The sequence below is a fragment of the Chanodichthys erythropterus genome, chromosome 4 (genome assembly GCF_024489055.1).
Source record: "Chanodichthys erythropterus isolate Z2021 chromosome 4, ASM2448905v1, whole genome shotgun sequence".
NCBI lineage: Eukaryota > Metazoa > Chordata > Actinopteri > Cypriniformes > Xenocyprididae > Chanodichthys > Chanodichthys erythropterus.
This window is the reverse complement of record NC_090224.1, coordinates 92,274-111,525: the sequence shown is the minus strand read 5'-3', so window position 1 is coordinate 111,525 and position 19,252 is coordinate 92,274. Positions and strand designations below refer to the sequence as shown.

At 38.1% G+C, this 19,252-nt stretch overlaps 1 protein-coding gene across 1 annotated transcript in view; it reads left to right on the top strand.

Annotated features, from left to right (window-relative positions):
* LOC137018328 (prospero homeobox protein 1-like) overlaps positions 1–1,194 on the top strand; it is a 44,857-nt gene extending 43,663 nt beyond the window's left edge. The window contains exon 5 of the mRNA XM_067382930.1: positions 57–1,194. Within this exon, the coding sequence (XP_067239031.1) occupies positions 57–242 (186 nt within the window). The 3' untranslated portion in view covers positions 243–1,194. The remainder of the gene's footprint in view (positions 1–56) is intronic.
* Positions 1,195–19,252: the final 18,058 nt, after the last annotated feature.

Sequence of the window (19,252 nt, the reverse complement as noted above, 5' to 3'; positions counted from 1 at the left end):
GTCAACACTTTAATTTTATGGTATCTTTAACTTCCTCTCCCCTTGTGTTTCTGCAGGTCCCTGAACGTTTCCTGGAGGTAACTCAGATTTCGCTACATGAGTTCTTCAATGCCATAGTGGCCTGTAGAGATGTGGATCCATCATGGAAGAAGGCCATTTATAAAGTAATCTGCAAACTGGACTCTGAGGTTCCGGAGATATTTAAATCATCCATTCCTCTTCAGGAGCTCCTGCATGAGTAACTTATAACTTATAACAAATATATGTTTTTCTATCCTTTTTAAATGTATATTGATAATTTTTTATCTCATAGTTGAATGTGATATATGAAGTAGCATTTTATTTATTAATGCTCTCATTTGGTAACCTTTAGTGTATAACGCTAATCCATACAACCTATTGATTGTGGACCAATCTCATAATTCCGGTGTGAGACATTCCGATTTTGTAGTGTGTATTTTTCTTGGAAGCAGGCCATTGAATGTGAAGGGTGAACAGAATTATGGTGAAATAATTTTTATCATTAATTTTATGTACCCTGTATTTTTGTGTATTCCTGCTATGTGGTTTTCTATTTGTTCTTTGGTAAAGCTCCAGTACATTAATTATTTCAAAATATATAACTCAATATGCAAATGTATACTACTGAAAGAAAAGTTAAAGAGCTGTTTTTGCTAAAGAGCAAGATTCATTTTTTTATTTTCTTTTGTGTTTTGTTGGACCGCTTAATATGCCACAGAGAGTAATCCCCTCTTGATTGAGCTTGCTTCACAGCATAGAAAACAATTGTGCTCACTATTTGATATAGAAAGGCTGGCACAGCTGGAAATGGATCTGCTATCAGCAAATTCATCAGTATATTCCTCAATCAGACTCTATCAGTATATACTTCTCACTATATCAGAAGTATATGAGTGAAGTGGAGTCACTCCTAAGTGTCCTAAGTCACTGTTATTGCCTCTTTTAAAAAGAGATCCGAAACATTTGGGGACAGTGTTAGTATATTCATATATCAAAACTAAAACATGTTTGGCTTCAGCTTGATCTCTTATTTGAATTCCTTCTTGTCATACAGTACACACTTTTGTGAATAAAACGTTACAGTGATAAGATACACAGAAAAAAAACAAACAAACAAACAAAAACAAAACTTTGAACTGAGATATAGACAACATTTTTATCTGTGTTGCCTGATAAATATTTATGACACTATTTTTTTATTTAATAAAAATTAAAATAAATAAATAAAAACAGCTTGTTTGACTTGTTTCATTCTTGTTTTACAGATTAAAACTAAAATTACTGAAGCTGTAAATCAGGCGACTGAGGCACAGTGGTTGTATCAGGAGTTATCTATGTTAAGTCTTATTTTCCCAGGATAACCATAAGTTCCTATGTTACCATAGCCCATGGGTACCAAATTATAAATATCCTGCGATATCCAATGTCCAGCAGAGTTTATTTGCATCTTGCCCCAATACACTAGAGGTTCTAGTAATTCTGAAGACCTTGTTTATCTTGCTTAGGTGTGTATAATTATAATTGAAGCTAAAATCTGCAGGATACCCTGCAGAGTCCTGTTCAAGGAAACATAGGATCCATGTGCAGAATCATTTAATGCAATGCCTCTCAATCCTGTTCCTGGCTAGCTAGAAATGTTATTATTCTAAGAATGTTCTGAGGAAATTATGCTATATTCTGGTAATGTTTTCAGCAGCAAGTTTTATTTTTTGTTCCCAGAATATTCTAGGTTATACATTTTAAACTTATAAAATAAGTCTTTAGTGGGAAGTTTCCCATCGGGCACTTGATGTGGAATCCAACATCGCTCGGATGTCAAATTTTGGTCGAAAATGAAAGGTTGATGTCTAAACTCAAACTCAAAAACAGCATTACCAGCTTCACTTATTACAAACCAGATTGTATTGCTGTCATATGTGTATAAAAGTTTTTTTTACTGAGATAAAAAGAGGTTTATATGTTGATGTATGTTGGAATTAATAATTTGCTTTGATGTCACCATTGTGGTGATCAGTGTTTGGTTTAGTTAGGCAGTTTGACAAAAGAAAATGTGATCAGATGATGTTAGTTATTTGTTGATGATAAAGATATTATTGGTCTGATTTCACCCAGTCTAATCGAATTTCATGGAATTTCTTATAGCAACTCTGTGATTTTATAGCATTAGATCCAGCAGTGTTTTAATCAGATAATCTCAAAGATTAAAAACTGGATGAGGTCAGTTGATTAGAACACTACATGATGATTGTATATTTATCAACAAGTAGCCAACATCACCTGATCATATTTTCTTGTGTTGTTACTTCTATAATAAACAGCCAGAGAACAACTAACATTTAAAAGTCACGAGTCAAACTGCCCAAATAAACACTGATCACCATAATGGTAACACCCAACCAAATTATTATTTTCTATAAAACATCAACATCTAAACCTCTGTTAATTCTCAATAAGAACTTTTGTATGACAAAAAATCTGGGGTGCGTTTTCCAAAAGCATCATTAGCTTTTTTGCAAGTTCCAGTGAACTCTATTGGTAACAATGAAACTTGCGACCATAGTTAGTTTTGGGAAACTCACCCCTGGTCTATTATAAGTGAAGTTGGTAATGCTGTTTTTGGAGTTATTTAATGATGTTGGAACTTGACTTTTTACTGAGCAACATTTGAGCAACATTACACATTTAATGCTAAATGGGAAGCTTCCTGTTAAAAATTTTATAACAGTGTTACACAGCAAAATCCCCAGTGTTAAATAAACACCCCTCAGTATACATATGTGTCCACACTACAGGGTGTCAAAAGTAACACTGAAGCAGTTGTTAAAGTTAATGAAATAATTAAGTGATGATTGAGTGATGATTGACCATTATTGAAGACACCTGATGTTAAAAAGCAAAATCACTAAAAGAAAGAAACAGCAAGAACAGAAAGAGAGATACAACAACTACAACTGACTTTCACTTATTGCACTTGTTACTAACCAGTTTGACATAATTTCTGTCATACATATACAAAACCTCTTATTGAGAATTAACAGAAGTTTAGATATTAACCCTCTGGAGTCTGAGGCTGATTTGGGGCCCTGGAGAAGTTTCGACATGCCCTGACATTTGTGCTTTTTTCAGCTGTTCATAAACATATTAATAGAAAAAGTGTCATTACACTGTATTCAGCACAAACTAGGCTACCATAATATGTGAGAAACATGTATGTACATGTTTGTATTTTTGAAGGAATAACGATTATGCATGGTTATTGAAAAAAAAACAAAAAACTTAAGTCACTGAAATAAGGCCAAAACAATAATATTATATATGTGTTCACAAGACTTCTGTGTATTGGAGGTTGTAGACTACAGTTTTTGCTTCAAAATGATGAAAAATTATCCTGCCTACTCGTTCATATAAAACAATAGAGAGATTTAAATTTTGTAAGACACTTTTTGTCAAGAAACACAATATGTGTGGAGGCGTGAATCATCATGAATAGTCCTGTGATTCACACCTGAGAAGACAAAAGATTCACATAATGAGCAGTAATGACTTGCATAATAATGAGCTCTTTCAGTCAGGTAGGCTGTGTATAAACCCTCTGTGATCATGTCTCAAGCTCATCGTGGTGTATATCAAACATACAGTAAAAACAGCAATACTGTGAAATATTATTACAATTTAAAATAATGGGATTCTATTATATACTTTAAAATATAATGTATTTCTGTGATGCAAAGTGTCTGAACAATTATGTTACCTCTATGGCATTTCATATAGCCTTTTAGCTTAAAAGCATGCAAATTTGGAGAAATATTGATGGATTCTCATATGTTTATGTCAATTTTCTATACAGAGTAATATTTATTCAATATTTATTGTCATTACTATGAGCGCTGGATACTGTGTTTTCAATTCATACTTGCAGCCGGACGGTGCTCTGTGCACCTTTAGTCCACAAATGCCTCCTAAAGAAGAACAGGCCATGTGACAATCCAGGAACTAACAGAGGCTTCCAGAAATCTCTAACTGTGGCTATGCAAAACACTTTTGAAGACAATAAATACATGATTGAGACAATGTATACATGCATCTGAATAGCGCTCCCTCCGTGGGCGTGGCTGCATTAGTGGATAATGAGTCACAGACTTCTGACATGGCTCTTTTTTCATACAAATTACATAAACAGAGAATATTAGTTTTCAATTTGACTTACACAATTTGAAACCTGACATTTCAACGTTTTTTAGACATAAGTCTGATTTTTGTGTCATTAATATTCACTAAGTTACAGTTCATTTTCTGAGAACTATCAGATTGGACTTTGTTCAGAGGGAGACGAAAGATCACGCATTATGTTAGTTTTCTTTATTTTGCAAAAAGAACAACATTTTGTTTTTACTCTGAGTGTACACAAATAAAAGAAGATATTCTATAGTTTCAATTGATATATTACTTATGTCTCTATGACAAATAAATGACATATTATTTTAAGTCTTTTTTTTTTGCTGCAATTTGAAAAAAATCCTGCAAAACGCGCCGGCACGTTTCCCGACTGCAGAGAGTTAATGTTTTAATGAAAGTTTAGTTTTAGTTACCATGATGGTGGTAAGTGTTCGCTTTAGTTGGGCTCTTGACCCTTTATTTTTTAATATTAGTTTTTCTCTGGCTGCTCCAACTTTGTTTTTTTTAAAACAAAATGTGTAAAGCACATTTGTTTTGTTTTGTTTGTTTGTTTTTTCAAAGTGTTTTTATTGTTTTAAATGTACATAACACAAACAAACCAACATACATTCTCTTATGTCATACAGGGCATCCCCATCCACAAACCTCATACTTTGTATACATTATCTCACATATCTCCTTTCGTCGCAGATTTGCATCCAAGGTTCGTACAAGTACTGAGAATGCACACAGAACACACACACACACACACACACACACACACACACACACACACACACACACACACACACACACACAAAAAAAAAAAAAATTTTTTAATCTAAAGAATTAGCATCAAATGCATTTTCATAATAATCCAAGGAAGGTTGCCATACATTCTGAAACCTTTCAGCTGAGTTTTGGATTGTAGTTCTTAATTTTTCAAGATGGAGTAAGGACATAGTTTTGCACATGCAACGCGAGTGTTTTGGGGGTGAGGGAGATTTCCAATTTGTAAGAATTAGTCGGCGAGCTAACAGTGTAGAGAATGCTATTAATTGAGATTGGCCTCTTGAGACCCCAACTCTACTGTGTACCACCCCAAATATTGCAATGATAGGGTCTGGATCAATATTCTTTTTACAAAAGGAGGTGAATGTATTAAATATCTCAGACCATGCTTGGGCATGACCAGAACATGTGAGCCAGAGAAGCAGGGGCTTGGTGACAACGTGTACAGTTGGGATCCACATTAGGATACATTTTGGCCAATTTGGTCCTAGTGAGATGCAGGCGATTAAATACTTTGAATTGTATTAACCTGTGCCTGACACAGACAGACGATGTGTATATTTTATGTATAGCTCTTTGCCAAATTTCATCCGTCAATTCTGTATTTAGATCCTCCTCCCACTGTACCTTAAGAGACAGAAGAGATGGGCATTTCATGGCCTGAATAACAGTATACAGCTGAGAGACACCACCCGAGAGATGAGGCTTGACCGTCAGACAATAATCAACATGAATGTTGTTCCATTAGACACCAACTCGGACTTCTCCCACCAATAGAAGCTCCATACCATATTACTAATTTGTGGATGTTTGCAGCCCAATAATAGTATAAAAAATTTGGTAAAGCTAGTCCAGCATTCTCCTTACATCTCTCAAGAACTGTTTTCCGTACGCGAGGTATAGTTTTGTTCTATATAAATGTACTGATGTGCCTGTCAGGTTCCTTAAAGAATGATTTGGGTATGAAAATTGGGACTGTTTGGAATAAATACAAGATCTTAGGTAGCGTTACCATCTTTATTGAATTAATACATCCAGCAAGGGACAGAGGCAGAGTAGACCAACGTTTAAGGTTCTCCTTGATCTGTCCTAAGGCTGATTTAAAGTTATTTTGGAATAGGTCCTTGTATCTACTTGTGACACTTACTCCCAGGTATGTCATGGGGACCTCTGTGGTCCTGAATGGGTATGAGTCAAAGGATCGATTCCGAGCCAGAACATTAATAGGGAACAAAACACTTTTGGTGAGGTAATTCTTGTAACCAGAGGATTTACCAAATTGAGAAATGGTGTCTAGGCATTCTGGGATTGAAGTTTCCGGATCTGATATAAACATCAGAAAATCATTGGCATACAATGACACTTTATGGACCAGGCCACCCCTCGTGATACCCCGTATATTGTTATTACATCGCAATGCCGCGGCAAGTGGCTCAATGACCAGATCAAAAAGAAGAGGGGACAACGGACAACCCTGTCGTGTCCCTCTCTGAACAGTGAAATATTGCGAATTAAAGTTATTAGTCCTCACTCTAGCTTGGGGTGCTGCATACAACATCCGAATCCAAGAAACAAAGACTGGGCCAAAGCCAAATTTGCTTAGAGTTTTGAAGAGGTGTCCATATTCAATTCGATCAAAAGCTTTGTGCGCGTCTAATGAGATCACAATTTCTGGCGAGTGGATTGAATGTTTAGAATATATTATGTTAAAGAGGTGACGCAAATTGTGAAAAGACTGCCTGCCCTTTACAAAGCCTGTCTGGTCAGGATGCACAATTTTTGGTACTATAGATTCCAATCTTTAGGAAAGAATCTTTGTAAGTATTTTATAATCACATGTGAATAGGCTGATCGGGCATTAAGACTCGCATTTAGTGGGGTCTTTGCCCTTTTTGGGAAGCACAGATATTGTGGCTTGGGTCATAGATGCAGGCAGCTTCTCTTGTTTGAGTGATTCATTATAGACGAGGTACAGTAAAGGTATCAACTTAGAGGCAAAAGCCTTATAAAACTCAATTGGATACCCATCTGGGCCTGGTGCCTTTCTATTTTTCATTGATCTAATTGCTTGACTAATCTCAGTTTCAAGTATCAGCTGCTCAAGGATGGCCTTGTCCTCCTCAGCTATAGTCGGGAGAGTTACATTGTCAAGAAATACATGATCACTAGGATTGTCTGAAGAGTATAAGGATAAATATCTGAATTGCTCATTAATGTCTTTGGGGTCGAGCTTAACTTCTCCAACAGCAGTTTGTATTTTTGTAATAAAATTGGCAGCAGAATATTGACGCAGCTGATGAGAGAGTAACCTACTTGCCCCCTCTCCATGTTCGTAAAAGTTTTGTCTAGATTTCTCTCCTACTTCTGTGGAGGCAAGAAGATCGAATTCAGTTTGTAATGCTATTCTTTTTTTGCGGACGTCAGCTGTAGGGGCAGAGGAGTGTGTCAGCATCGTGAATTAGATTGATCAACTCATTATAGCGTCTAGACCTGCTTCTATTAAGACGGGCAGTGTATTCTATTATTTGACCCCTAATATATGCTTAAAGAGTTTCCCAAAGTATTAAAATATCAGTGTCTGGCAGCTGGTTAGTTTCAATAAAGAAACAATCTGTGTTAAAATAAAGTCTACAAATGTTTCATCAGACAACAAAGATGTAATAAATCGCCAGTTACATTGAATTGGCCTTCTAACCTGGAGCCAAAGCTCCATAGTGACTGGAGAGTGGTCAGAGATAACAATGCTTTCATAACTACAAGACTTAATTGATGAAAGCATTTTTTCATCTAGCAAAAAGAAATCTATTCTTGAGTATGTTTGATGAACAGCAGAGACGAAGGAAAACTCCTTTAACGTAGGATTTTTAAATCTCCATGGATCTACTACACCACTAGAACCGCAAAAAGCATTTATAATAGATGCAGATTTAGAGGGGGAAGGAGGGGCTGTAACTACTTTGGAACGGTCTAGAGAAGGTTTAAGAACTGTATTAAAGTCTCCTCCCAGAATCAGATGATGTGTGCCTAGCTCTGGTATACGGCCAAATAGTTCTTCAAAAAAGTCTGGATAATAATTTGGTGCATACACACTAACTAGGATCACCGGCACATTATAAAGTCTACCCTGAAACGCCCGCATTTATCACTAATAACACTGGTTTGTATGAATTGTACATTTTTGCCAATCAAGATGGCTGTACCACGAAATTTAGAATTTAATTCAGAGTGGTAGACTTGTGATACGCATCCTCTCTTTAATTTAGGAATGTCTGTTGTGCGAAGGTATGTTTCCTGAAGGAAAAATATCTCTGCTTTCAATTTGTTTAAATGTGAAAATACCTTAATTCGCTTTACAGGATGATTAAGTCCCCTCACGCAGGTCTATTCATTCCATCTGCCGAACCCATGACTGATAAAGTCCAACTCAGTGCTATTATGGAAACTCATCTCCAACTCTAAGTAAGACAAAGAAGGTAAAGGGAAAAAAACCAAAGCACAAAGACAAAAAAAAGCAGACTTTGCAGAGCAAAAAGAAAACTTTTAAATCACCGATTAACAACACAGACCCCTGCTGGTCCCTCCCCAAATGAGAGACTGCACCCCTTCCCAACCTCCCAAGCCACTATGACGTTTCATAGAAAGAAGAAAAAAAAAACTTACCGAGTGGAGCTGAGGCCCCACACAGACCTTATAATAACCATTAAGCTGAACATTTAAAACATTAACAAGACTATTTAGAACTATTACTCAATATCCTTTAAAACAGTCAAATTATCCATACTTGTTTCCTACATATATTAGGACAGAGTTCTGGAAAAAAAAAAAGAAAGAAAAAAAAAAAGGCGCCTCAGTTCGCATATGCAACTAGCCATCAGTACACCCACTGTACAATGTCACTGAGCTGATCCAGTGTCCCATGGCATTACACTGCAGCGATATTGATCTCCAACAACAATTGTTTTACTCCAATACTCCCACCAAATATAACGTTACCATGGTATGTAGCCGAACAGACTCTCTCTGCCGCTCTCTGTCGTGCCACATTCTGCGTGTAATCAGGAAACACTCTGATAGTGTCGCCATTTTCAGATACAAGTTTTGGAGATGTAACAGCCTTTTGTAGAATGCTTTCCTTCTCTTGATAGTAGTGGCACTTGATGACAAAAGCACTTGGTGGCTGCCCAGCTCCCGGGGATTGCTGCATAGTACGGTGAGCCCTATCAATAACGGGCGGTTCGTCCAGGCCCATCACTTTTTGTAAAAGTTTTGCAACGAAGGTGCTCGCTGAAACGCCTGCCTCTCGTCCTTCTTTAACCCCAAAGATGCGCAAATTACATCTCCGTGATCTCGCTTCCAAATCCTCAGCCTTTGCCGCCAAACTCACCTCCTCTTTTTTTCAGTTCAGCCACCTGTTGCTCCAGATTAGCGATAACATCCGAGTGAGTGTTAGCTGCAGTTTCCAATCCTGCGGTGCGCTCCTCTAGCGCATTAACTTTGATGTTAGCCTGATCGATTGCACCCTTCAGCTCATCTCTCAAACCACTGATTTGCTTGCGTATTTCTTCATTTTGCATCTCTGCTTTCTCATCCATTTTTGCCAGCAGTTCGGTTCTTAATGAATTTATTGCTTGCAATATAGCTGACTGCCCCAAGCTTGTGCTTTCTGCTGGTTCGTTAGCTTTAGCAGCATTGCTTTGATGATGACACTATTGTCATGCATTGTCTGATTTATTAGTTTCCTTCAGCATTATTAACTGTAGATACATAAAGGTTTTGTTATTATTTTTTCAGCTTAAGATTCAACAGTGTTTTTATAATCTGATGTTTAAAAAAAAAACACACACACACAGAGACATCAAGAATCAGCATATGAACCTCAACAATGGTGACAAACAAAGTGCTTTGTGTTGCAGTGCATGATGAGAGCCAATAAAAATTCATCCATGACTCCCATCATACATTGCAGTATGAATAAATTATGCAGCTGTAATTTTCATTGATTGTTCCTGTTTGCTTTTATTTTGCTGTTGTTTTGTTTTGTGACAGTAGCTTATTTTGTGATGTTCAGAGTTGATTTGTTTGTCTATATTTTGTATTTAGCCTATTTAAGCTTCTGTGCACAATGTATTTTTGAAATTGTTCATATTGTCGTTGTATCTCAAGCTGTAAAATCACAGAGCAACAATCACCAATACTAAAGTTACACATCAAGCATATAGTCAGAGAATTAGACTCTGAATGACATCAGTGAATCAGAAAATTCTTGGAACAAACTTGAATGGATTAAATGCAGAGGACAAATTCCAAGTATGAGTTGCCATTCTTGGCCATCACATCATGTCACTTTCCTCTTACGATGCAACAAGTGCATCGGGTGTTATCGGGAGTGTTCCTGGTTTCAAATGATCTAATTCATGCAGCCTAACAATCCCTTAAGGGATTTATATAGAAATGTGATAGTGTGTTATTTGTATGCTAGGTTAAAGAGATCTTCAGTGAACTGTGAACATCGCGCGTGCCAGAAGGGAGCGCGAGTGCATTTAAATATTAACGCAAAGGGCCTTGCATCACCAGTACAGACCACCATCAGAAGCTGAAAGCATGTCTGGCCTCGGCGATTTACCTGACTGAATTTGGTGAGTGATGGTTTCAGACCCGGATTGGCTAATTGGGAGCACCAGTAGAATTCCTGGTGGGCCGGTCTGTTTATTTGGCCGCGAGGACCGGTGTTGTCATGGCACTGGGTTGAAATATGGATGCTCTAGAAACTGTGGACGCGGCCAAATGTACTAAGCTGAGTAGCCTAAATTTTTCCTAAAAAACATTCAGTGACGGATTTAGGCCTGGACGGCCCAGGGCGGCACGGGGCACCCGCGCAATAAAAAACAAACAAACGAATGCGCGATCTGGTTTTTACCACTCACTTGCACGCAACGTCAATGATATCATGTCACTCGGTGGGTAAATTAACCTGGGCCCTCATTTATCAATGGTGCGTACGGACAGATTTGTGCGTAGTGAGTGCGTAAGAACAGTTTCACGCAAAGTGTGGGATTCACCAACTTGTACTTAAACGTAGAAATGTGTGTAAATATAAGCACACCTCTGAGCATGCTTACGCAGATAATCTAGTGGTAGAATAGTGACACTACACACAAAAATCATTTAAGAGTGTCACAGTATGCATTAAGCAATCCACATGTCCTGTGTTTCCTTTATTTATAAAACACTCAATTTATCAATTGTCTAGTTTTACACACAGTGCGTAATTGGTGTCACTGTAAAACAAACAAAAAACAAAAAAACAAACAAAAAATTATGGTTAAGTAGGCTAAATAATACAGAAAAACAAAAACAAAACAAAACAAATGCAAGTTATTTAGTAGTACTCAATTTAAGCTTGTAGAAATTACAGTGTAAACATCAACATATAATTATTTCTGATACTGGTGTTCCCATCATGCACTGGGCCTTGAATAATTAATGAGGTCAATTTTTTGCAATTTTTTGCTTTTTTTAGCTGTTTTTACACTGTTTTATCATTGCTTTTGTGGTTAGGTTTAGTAACTTAACATTTTGTGACATTTGGAGCTCATTTTCTACTCAAAATGCCACAATTACACTCAAAAATGTTCCATCGAATGTTATTGCATTGTGTGTTGTGTACCAAGTATTGAGGTCTCTGTGTTCAACTATAGCATTATTTTAATGTGTAGATATGATGTCTACACAATATCTTTCGTGTTATCTGTTTAGATGTTTCTAAGTAAAAGCATACATATCAACAGCATGGTTTCATTCAGTGTTATATTGTTTTGTGTAAAATGTATTGCAAGAGAGTTTTAAACTACATAGAAATTACTTAACTTTTTACTATTAAAGTTAAAGTTACTTATAATTTTACTTATCTTAGCTAAGTAGAGTAACTTAAACCCATATTTGAAATTTACTTGAATAGTTTATGTGTGCAAAAACTTAAGTAAAAATTAAGTAAACTTTATCTTTATTTTATTTTATCTTGCATTAATGGAAGACTTTGCAAACAATGCGCTCCAGAAAGCACGTTTTCCAAGATCATGCTGATCTGCTTGGTAAGAGCTCTCTTTGCTATTATTGCGGTGAGGAAAAAACACAATCACGTGACTTTTAAAGGGAAGTTTTGTCACCATATATGGTTCATTGGAGGTGTTTCCAAATGCTAATGACCTTGAACGTGAACGAGCATGGCACTTACGCACATGTGGGATTTATCAACAATGATTGCTTACTCATGTGCGCAAGAACTGCGTGCGCACGTTTGATAAATGCGTATTTTGTTGTACTTAGGCACATTTTAAATTTCATTCGTTGGACAAAATATAGAACCTTTTCTACGCACTGTTGATAAATGAGGGCCCTGGTCTGGAGGGACTCGGAGTGTGCGCTCGGAGAAGACAACTCACTCAAAAGTATACGAGAAGAAGGGATAAGGTGACGTCTATAGGGACAGCGGGACAAGTTCTAAATCAACGCTAAATTATGGTAAGGCAAAAGGTCTAAGCCACCGGAGGCCGATTTAAGTAATGTAAATAAATAAAAAGGAAGAGGGGAAAACATGCAAAAGATAAAGGCATGTATGTAGCTTACTCGTATCGTAATAATAGTAGACAAATAATAAAATATAGGGCCTATCACTTATTATGTTGCTTGCTATGCTATTACACATTGGGCAACAATATTCATTTTTCTGTCCAACTAGCTTAACCAGAGAGTAAAATGTGATTTTGTAACATGTAACTTTTTTTTTTTAAACAACGTAATAGCCTACTTTAATATTTTACTGTAAAGTTGTGCAATTTTGTAGGATTTATGGTATTTTGTGTTATTTATTTGCCCCAATTTGTAATAATTCAAGTATATACATTTATATAAAATAACAAAATTTTATGTTAAATTCACTTTAATAAAGATCTACATTTCTAAATTTCATTCATAGTGACAGACATTAAAAATGTGCCTGGATTTAGTGGACGATTACTGCCATCTACTGGAAAGCAAACACTTAATTAAATTAAAATTAAAATAACATGAATTTTTAACTACAGCCACTAGATGGCTAAAGAATTAATCAATGGTTCACATTATAAAATCATTATTATAACTATAAAAATAACTTTATATCAAATGTTAGCATTTTTAGTACTATCATTTGTACTATCATGGGTATTTGAAGATATTTTTGAAAAATACAATTATTTACAAGGTTGTAGAGTACAGTGCACTATTGCAGACTTATACTGAGGTTTTAATTACATTATTTTAATATAGTCAGTCATGAATTAAAGTGGGCCGGTCTAAGGCATGAAACTGCAGGGCTGAAAATGAGTCCCAATCCGGCCCTGGATGGTTTCAATAATTGTAATATTTTCTGGTATATCTAAGTTAAGTTTACAAAAGGAGCTATGTTGACATAGACTTAGCTAACGTTAGCTACAGCTTGATGAATTGAGTCATTGAACACAGCAGGAGAGAAGGCACTGTTAGCCAGCTAGCTAAAGCTCTGGTGGAAAATTATTAGCTAATGCTACCGTTTTTGAGGAGGTAGATTTGAGGTGAGGGGACTGACAAGGCAGAAGGTAAAGTGGTCCACCTTTCTATCAATAAGCAGACCTGCCAACCTGTTTGCGTAGCGGATACACATTTTGACTTCAAAGTACGCTGGTACGATTTGTCACTCTAAACTACGCAATAACCTGCCTTGTGTCTCAATCAGCTCCTTAGCTCCCTAGGTCGTGAATCAGTATATAATGAAAGTGAATGTGGCTGATACCCTGATCAGTGCCCTGACTACTGAACTAGGGAGCTGATTGAGACACACGCCTGGTGACGCCTCTGTGCACGCGCAGTCCTCAAATCAAGCAACAGCAAAAGAAGAAGAGTTCGACCAATCATAGTGCTAGGTTCTTCCCCCAATTAGCAAGTGGGGATGATTGACAGATGCGTAAAGCCTATTATTAAAAAGAGAATCGACACCAATAAAGATTCCCTCGATCCCCCTTCATAATACTTAGTAAGGAGGCCATAATAATTTTGACTCATGGCTGAAGTTAAGTTTCTCCAGCTCTCCCCAGGTTGGCAAAAAAAAGCATCTCAAAATGCATTAGATTGATGCTTTAAAATATGGAATATTTTAATTTTTCTTCCAGGGGAGCAATTTTGGCAGGGTAGTGGATCTTAGTGCTCAGATATGAGTGAGCTCACGTTGGTTCAGGTCTCACGTGCCTCACTCTCTCCACATAGAGAGGTTTCCCCCAGACCAGCATCCCTCTACCACATTTTATGCATTCTTAGACTTATATATTCTCCTAAATAACTGATTACTGAAATGTTGCTGGTTCTTACACTGTTGAATCACAGACATAGTATATCTGTAATATATAAAATACCCATTAAATCAAAAACTAAACACAGAAGTCCAAGATGATTACAGAATCATCACAACAGCCAACGAACCTGATCAACTTCATGTTGGCTTTTTCCTGTTATATCAAATGTTGTTTTATAAACAGAGAAAGCTAATGTAAAAGTGTCAAAAGAAGACGCTTGTCACCACGATGGTGACTGCAAACTTCAATAATTTTTTGTTTTCAATAAAACATCAACATCCATATCTGTTAATTCTCAACAAGAACTTCTGTACATGTATGAGAGAAAAAAATGTCAAACTGAAGTCAGTTGTAGTTATTGTGTTTCTGCTTGTGTCATTTTTCTAGTCTTGTTTCTCTGTCCTTCAGTGATTCTGCAGATCAGTTTAAGCCTATTTGGTCCCGCTGTTGACGGGTTTGCAGAATGCTTCACCGCTGCACAGAAGTCGTCCCAAGCAATGCAACACTTTCTATCCAAGCGTTCCAGCTCTGCAACTGCTTCTAGTCACCCCAGGTCTGCGGCGACTGAGCAGCCCGCCAAGGCCACACCTTTGACGTCTCAGCCTACCCCTCAGCCTGAGCCTTGACAGCGCTTGTCCTCAACCACTCTATAATGATAAAATTCCACCCAGTGTCTTTTTTTAAATCCCAATAAATCATAAGCACTTTGTCAGATCAAGACGTTCACAGATTCTTGGCAAAGTGACATCATTCTGCACAGGCCCCTCCCTCAACTCTTGACGGACACAGCCGTTTTAGAATAGACCCACCCTGAGTGAGCTGTAAACAGTCCGCCATTGTTTTGACGCTGGAGCAGGTGTAGACAACAAAACCAACCATTCAGAAACATTCTGTTCAAGCCTTAAAGGGATAGTTCACCCAAAAATGAAAATTTGATGTTTATCTGCTTACTCCCATCGCATCCAAGATGTAGGTGACTTTGATTCTTCAGTAGAACACAAATTATGATTTTTAACTCCAACCACTGTCATCTGTCAGTCGAATAATGGGAGTGAATGAGAACTTGGATCAATAAGAGTCGAAAAACCTTGCATAGACACAAATCCAAATTAAACCCTGTGGCTCATGGCAACATTGATGTTCTAAGACACGAAACGATCAGTTTGTGCGAGAACACGAACAGTATTTATATAATTTTTTTTACATCTAATACGCCACTATGTCCAACTGCGTTCAGCACTCGCTTAGTGATGTCTGATCACGCACTGACAACGGCAGTGATGTCTCGCGCATATACTTCAATGAGTGCTAGACATCACTTTTGTTGTCAGAGCGCGTTCAGACCTCACTAAGCGACTGCTGAACGCATTGTTCACAAGTTCTACAATGAACTAACATCACAACATGAACCCAACACACCAGATGGTATTCAGGATGACCCATAAGGCCAAAGAACTGAAAACAAAGCATGCTGAGCGCATGACCAACCAAGTTTAACGATATGGGACTCATGGTAAGATCCATCTTGAGTGGTCTCCGGACCCACAGCGGCTCTTGAAAGGCTTCTGAGCCTTGAAGAATGGAATAAGCCTTCTTCCTCCTCCTCCTCCTCCTCTTCCGAGGATGAGGCAAGGGTTCTCCAGTTGGAGCAGGTTTTGGAGTGGACTTAATGGCTGGAACGCCCCCTACATCCTTAAGCACCGAAGGGGCGGCCATCTTGCCCGTGGGCACTGGCAAAGCAGCCATCTTGTCCATTGAGTGCGCTTGAGTGCGTTACAACCGGCGAACTTGAATGTGTTGTAACCGGCGAATTTGAGTGCGTTGCAACCGGTGAATTTGAGTGCGTTGCAACCGACGAGCTCACGTGCGAAGCGTCCAGCGGGCTTGAGAGCGAAGCGGCGACTGGCTGGAGTGCGAAGCGGCCACCGGGCTTGAGAGCGAAGCGGCCGGCTGGCTTGAGTGCGAAATGGCCACCGGGCTTGAGAGCGAAGCGACCGCTCATGCTGAAGTCAGCGGTGGATCAGCCACACTGGAACGCAATCTTCTCCGCTTTCTGATCTGGAGACGTGACGGTGCTCTGGGCGATCAGCGGAGACGTGACGTGACCTGGGCGATCAGCGAAGACGTGACGTGGCTCTGGGCGATGAGCGGAGACGTGCCTTGGCTCTGGAAGATCGGCAGATGCGTGGTGTGGGTCAGGAAGATCAGCGGAGACATGAACTGTTGTTGTTGTGATGGTAGCCGCCATTTTGTGCGTGTTCCTTGGCGCGGCACCATTACGTGATTCACCATGGTGTCGCATTCCTCCGCGACCCCCACAGTAAACAGAAAACCAACAAACAACAACGCATAGTCCATAAAGCTGCTAAGTGATGAACGTGGTCCCTCTCGTCTTAATTTATTCTGGAGAGGTCGGTTGACGCCATCACAAAAAAAGTCAGTCAGTGCACAGTCAGGCAGATAAGAGAGGTAAGCAATGTCCAAATATTCCTTCACATATTCCTCTAACGATCGTGTGCCCTGCGAACTCCACAATAACAATTGGGTAACGTCCATACCATGCAAATGCTCTCTGGGAAAGCTGCTGGATCATGGTGGCGGCGAAGTCGTCTGTAACGATATGAGACTCATGGTAAGATCCATACGCAAGCTTTTATTTAAAGTGAGCATAGTCGTACAGGCTGGGTCGAGCAGGGGCAAACAGGAACAGCAAGAGACAGGCAGAGTCGTAGTCTGGAAACAGGCAAAGATTAGGACAGGCAGATATCACTCACAGGTGGGTATACAAGGCACAGATCAGAGGTAGGCAGCAAAGGATTGTAGAACAGGTAACAGACAGGAACGGTATCAGACAGGATAATAACACTCAGGGGCCGTATTCACAAAACATCTTAAGGCTAAAAGTAGCTCCTAACTTGCCGATTTAGGAGAAACTCTTAAAAATAATGGGTGTGTCAGTCCTAATTTTAGGAGTCCTAAATTTTTGCTCTAAGAGTATTTCACAAAGCATTTTAGCGCTAAAACTAGCTTCTAAGTCTGTGAGAAGTTAGAAGTAGTCAAGAAGACTCCTAAGTCTCTAAGACCAAATCACAAACAGTCCTAATCCACCCAAAGACACTGTACACCACTGAGGCAATAGCGATTGAGCCTTGGGTGCTGAACTTTTTCTTTATAAATGCAATACATTATGATTTATAGATTTATAGACACCAAAAAAAAAAAAAAATCTTTAACAAATTAAATTTTACAATTAACTTTATATACTAGTTTAATTAGTGACACTTAGCCTATTTTAAAACCTTTATGGCAACAATGGCAACATTTTATTTTGACTTTTTTATTTTAAAAATATTATTTGAATAGGGCAACATTTGTATTTTAAAACCTTTATTTTTCATTCTACAATATTTCTATGATTAAATCACTGACTCCTCCCCCATCAGCCAATCACTTGTGGTTTACTCCATAGCAACAAGGTCAACTCCGCCCTTACTCTTAGCTTAAGACTTCAGTCTATTCCTTAGTAAAAGTTTGTCTCAGCAGCTCTGTGAATAGGTTTTAAGAGAAAACTCTTAGCTAAGAACTTTTACTTCTATTTAGGAGAACTCTTAGTGGTAAGATAAAATGTTTTGTGAATACGGCCCCAGAACTGCAACAATGTTAACAAGACTTCACAGTGATGTGGTGTGTGTGACAGTCCTTAGTCCTGGTAATGAGCTGCAGCTGGGTGTGGTGATTAGTGTAGTGATTGGTGGAGTGAATGCAGGTGATTGGCAGAGAGGATTATGGGGAATGTAGTCCGGGAAGTGACAGGAGCAGACGGTGATCGTGACACCAAGTAATTAGGTAGTTGTGAGTGCCCACAAGACAGCCCATCCAACACAATCCGACGAGCAGTGTACCTTATCGTGAACAAACACTGAAAGAAAGAGAAATAAGAACACAAACTACAACTTTCTTCAGCCACAGCTTTAGATGAACTGAAGATAAAAGACATTAAATCTCTGGGGCCGTATTCACAAAACATCTTAAGGCGAAAAGTAGCTCCTAACTTGCCGATTTAGGAGAAATAATGGGCGTGTCAGTCCTAATTTTAGGAGTTCTAAATTTTTGCTCTAAGAGTATTTCACAAAGCATTTTAGCGCTAAAAGTAGCTCCTAAATCTGTGAAACATTAGGAGTAGTCAAGAGAACTCCTAAGTTACTAAGACCAAATCACAAACAGTCCTAATCCACCCAAAGACACTGTACACCATTGAGGCAATAGCGATAGAGGCTTAGTTGCTGAACTTTTTCTTCATAAATGCAATATAAATTTACAAAAAAAAAACTTTAACAAATAAATAAATATTGTCTGATTACCTGTTTATAAAACATAATTTGTCTTTTGAATTCTGCATTCTCTTGAGATGCAGACATCCAAGAGGTGGACAATTAACTGTATATACTAGTTTAATTAGTGACACTAAGCCTATTTTAAAACCTTTATGGCAACATTTTATTTTGACTATGGCAACATTTTTATTAAAAAATATTTATTTGAATAGGGCAACATTTGTATTTTAAAACCTTTATTTTAATGTGAAAACGTGACACCTCGTTCTACAATATTTCTATGATTAAATCGCTGACTCCTCCCCCATCAGCCAATCACTGTGTGTTTATTCCATAGCAACGAGGTCAACCCCGCCCTTACTCTTAGCTTAAGACTTCTGTCTATTCCTTAGTAAAAGTTTGTCTCAGCAGCTTTGTGAATATGTTTTAAGAGAAAACTCTTAGCTAAGAACTTTTACTGCTATTTAGGAGAACTCTTAGTGGTAAAATAAAATGTTTTGTGAATACGGCCCCTGATTAAACAACTCCACAAACAGCATTACCAGCTTCACTTATTACTAACCAGACTGACTTTATTTCTGTCAC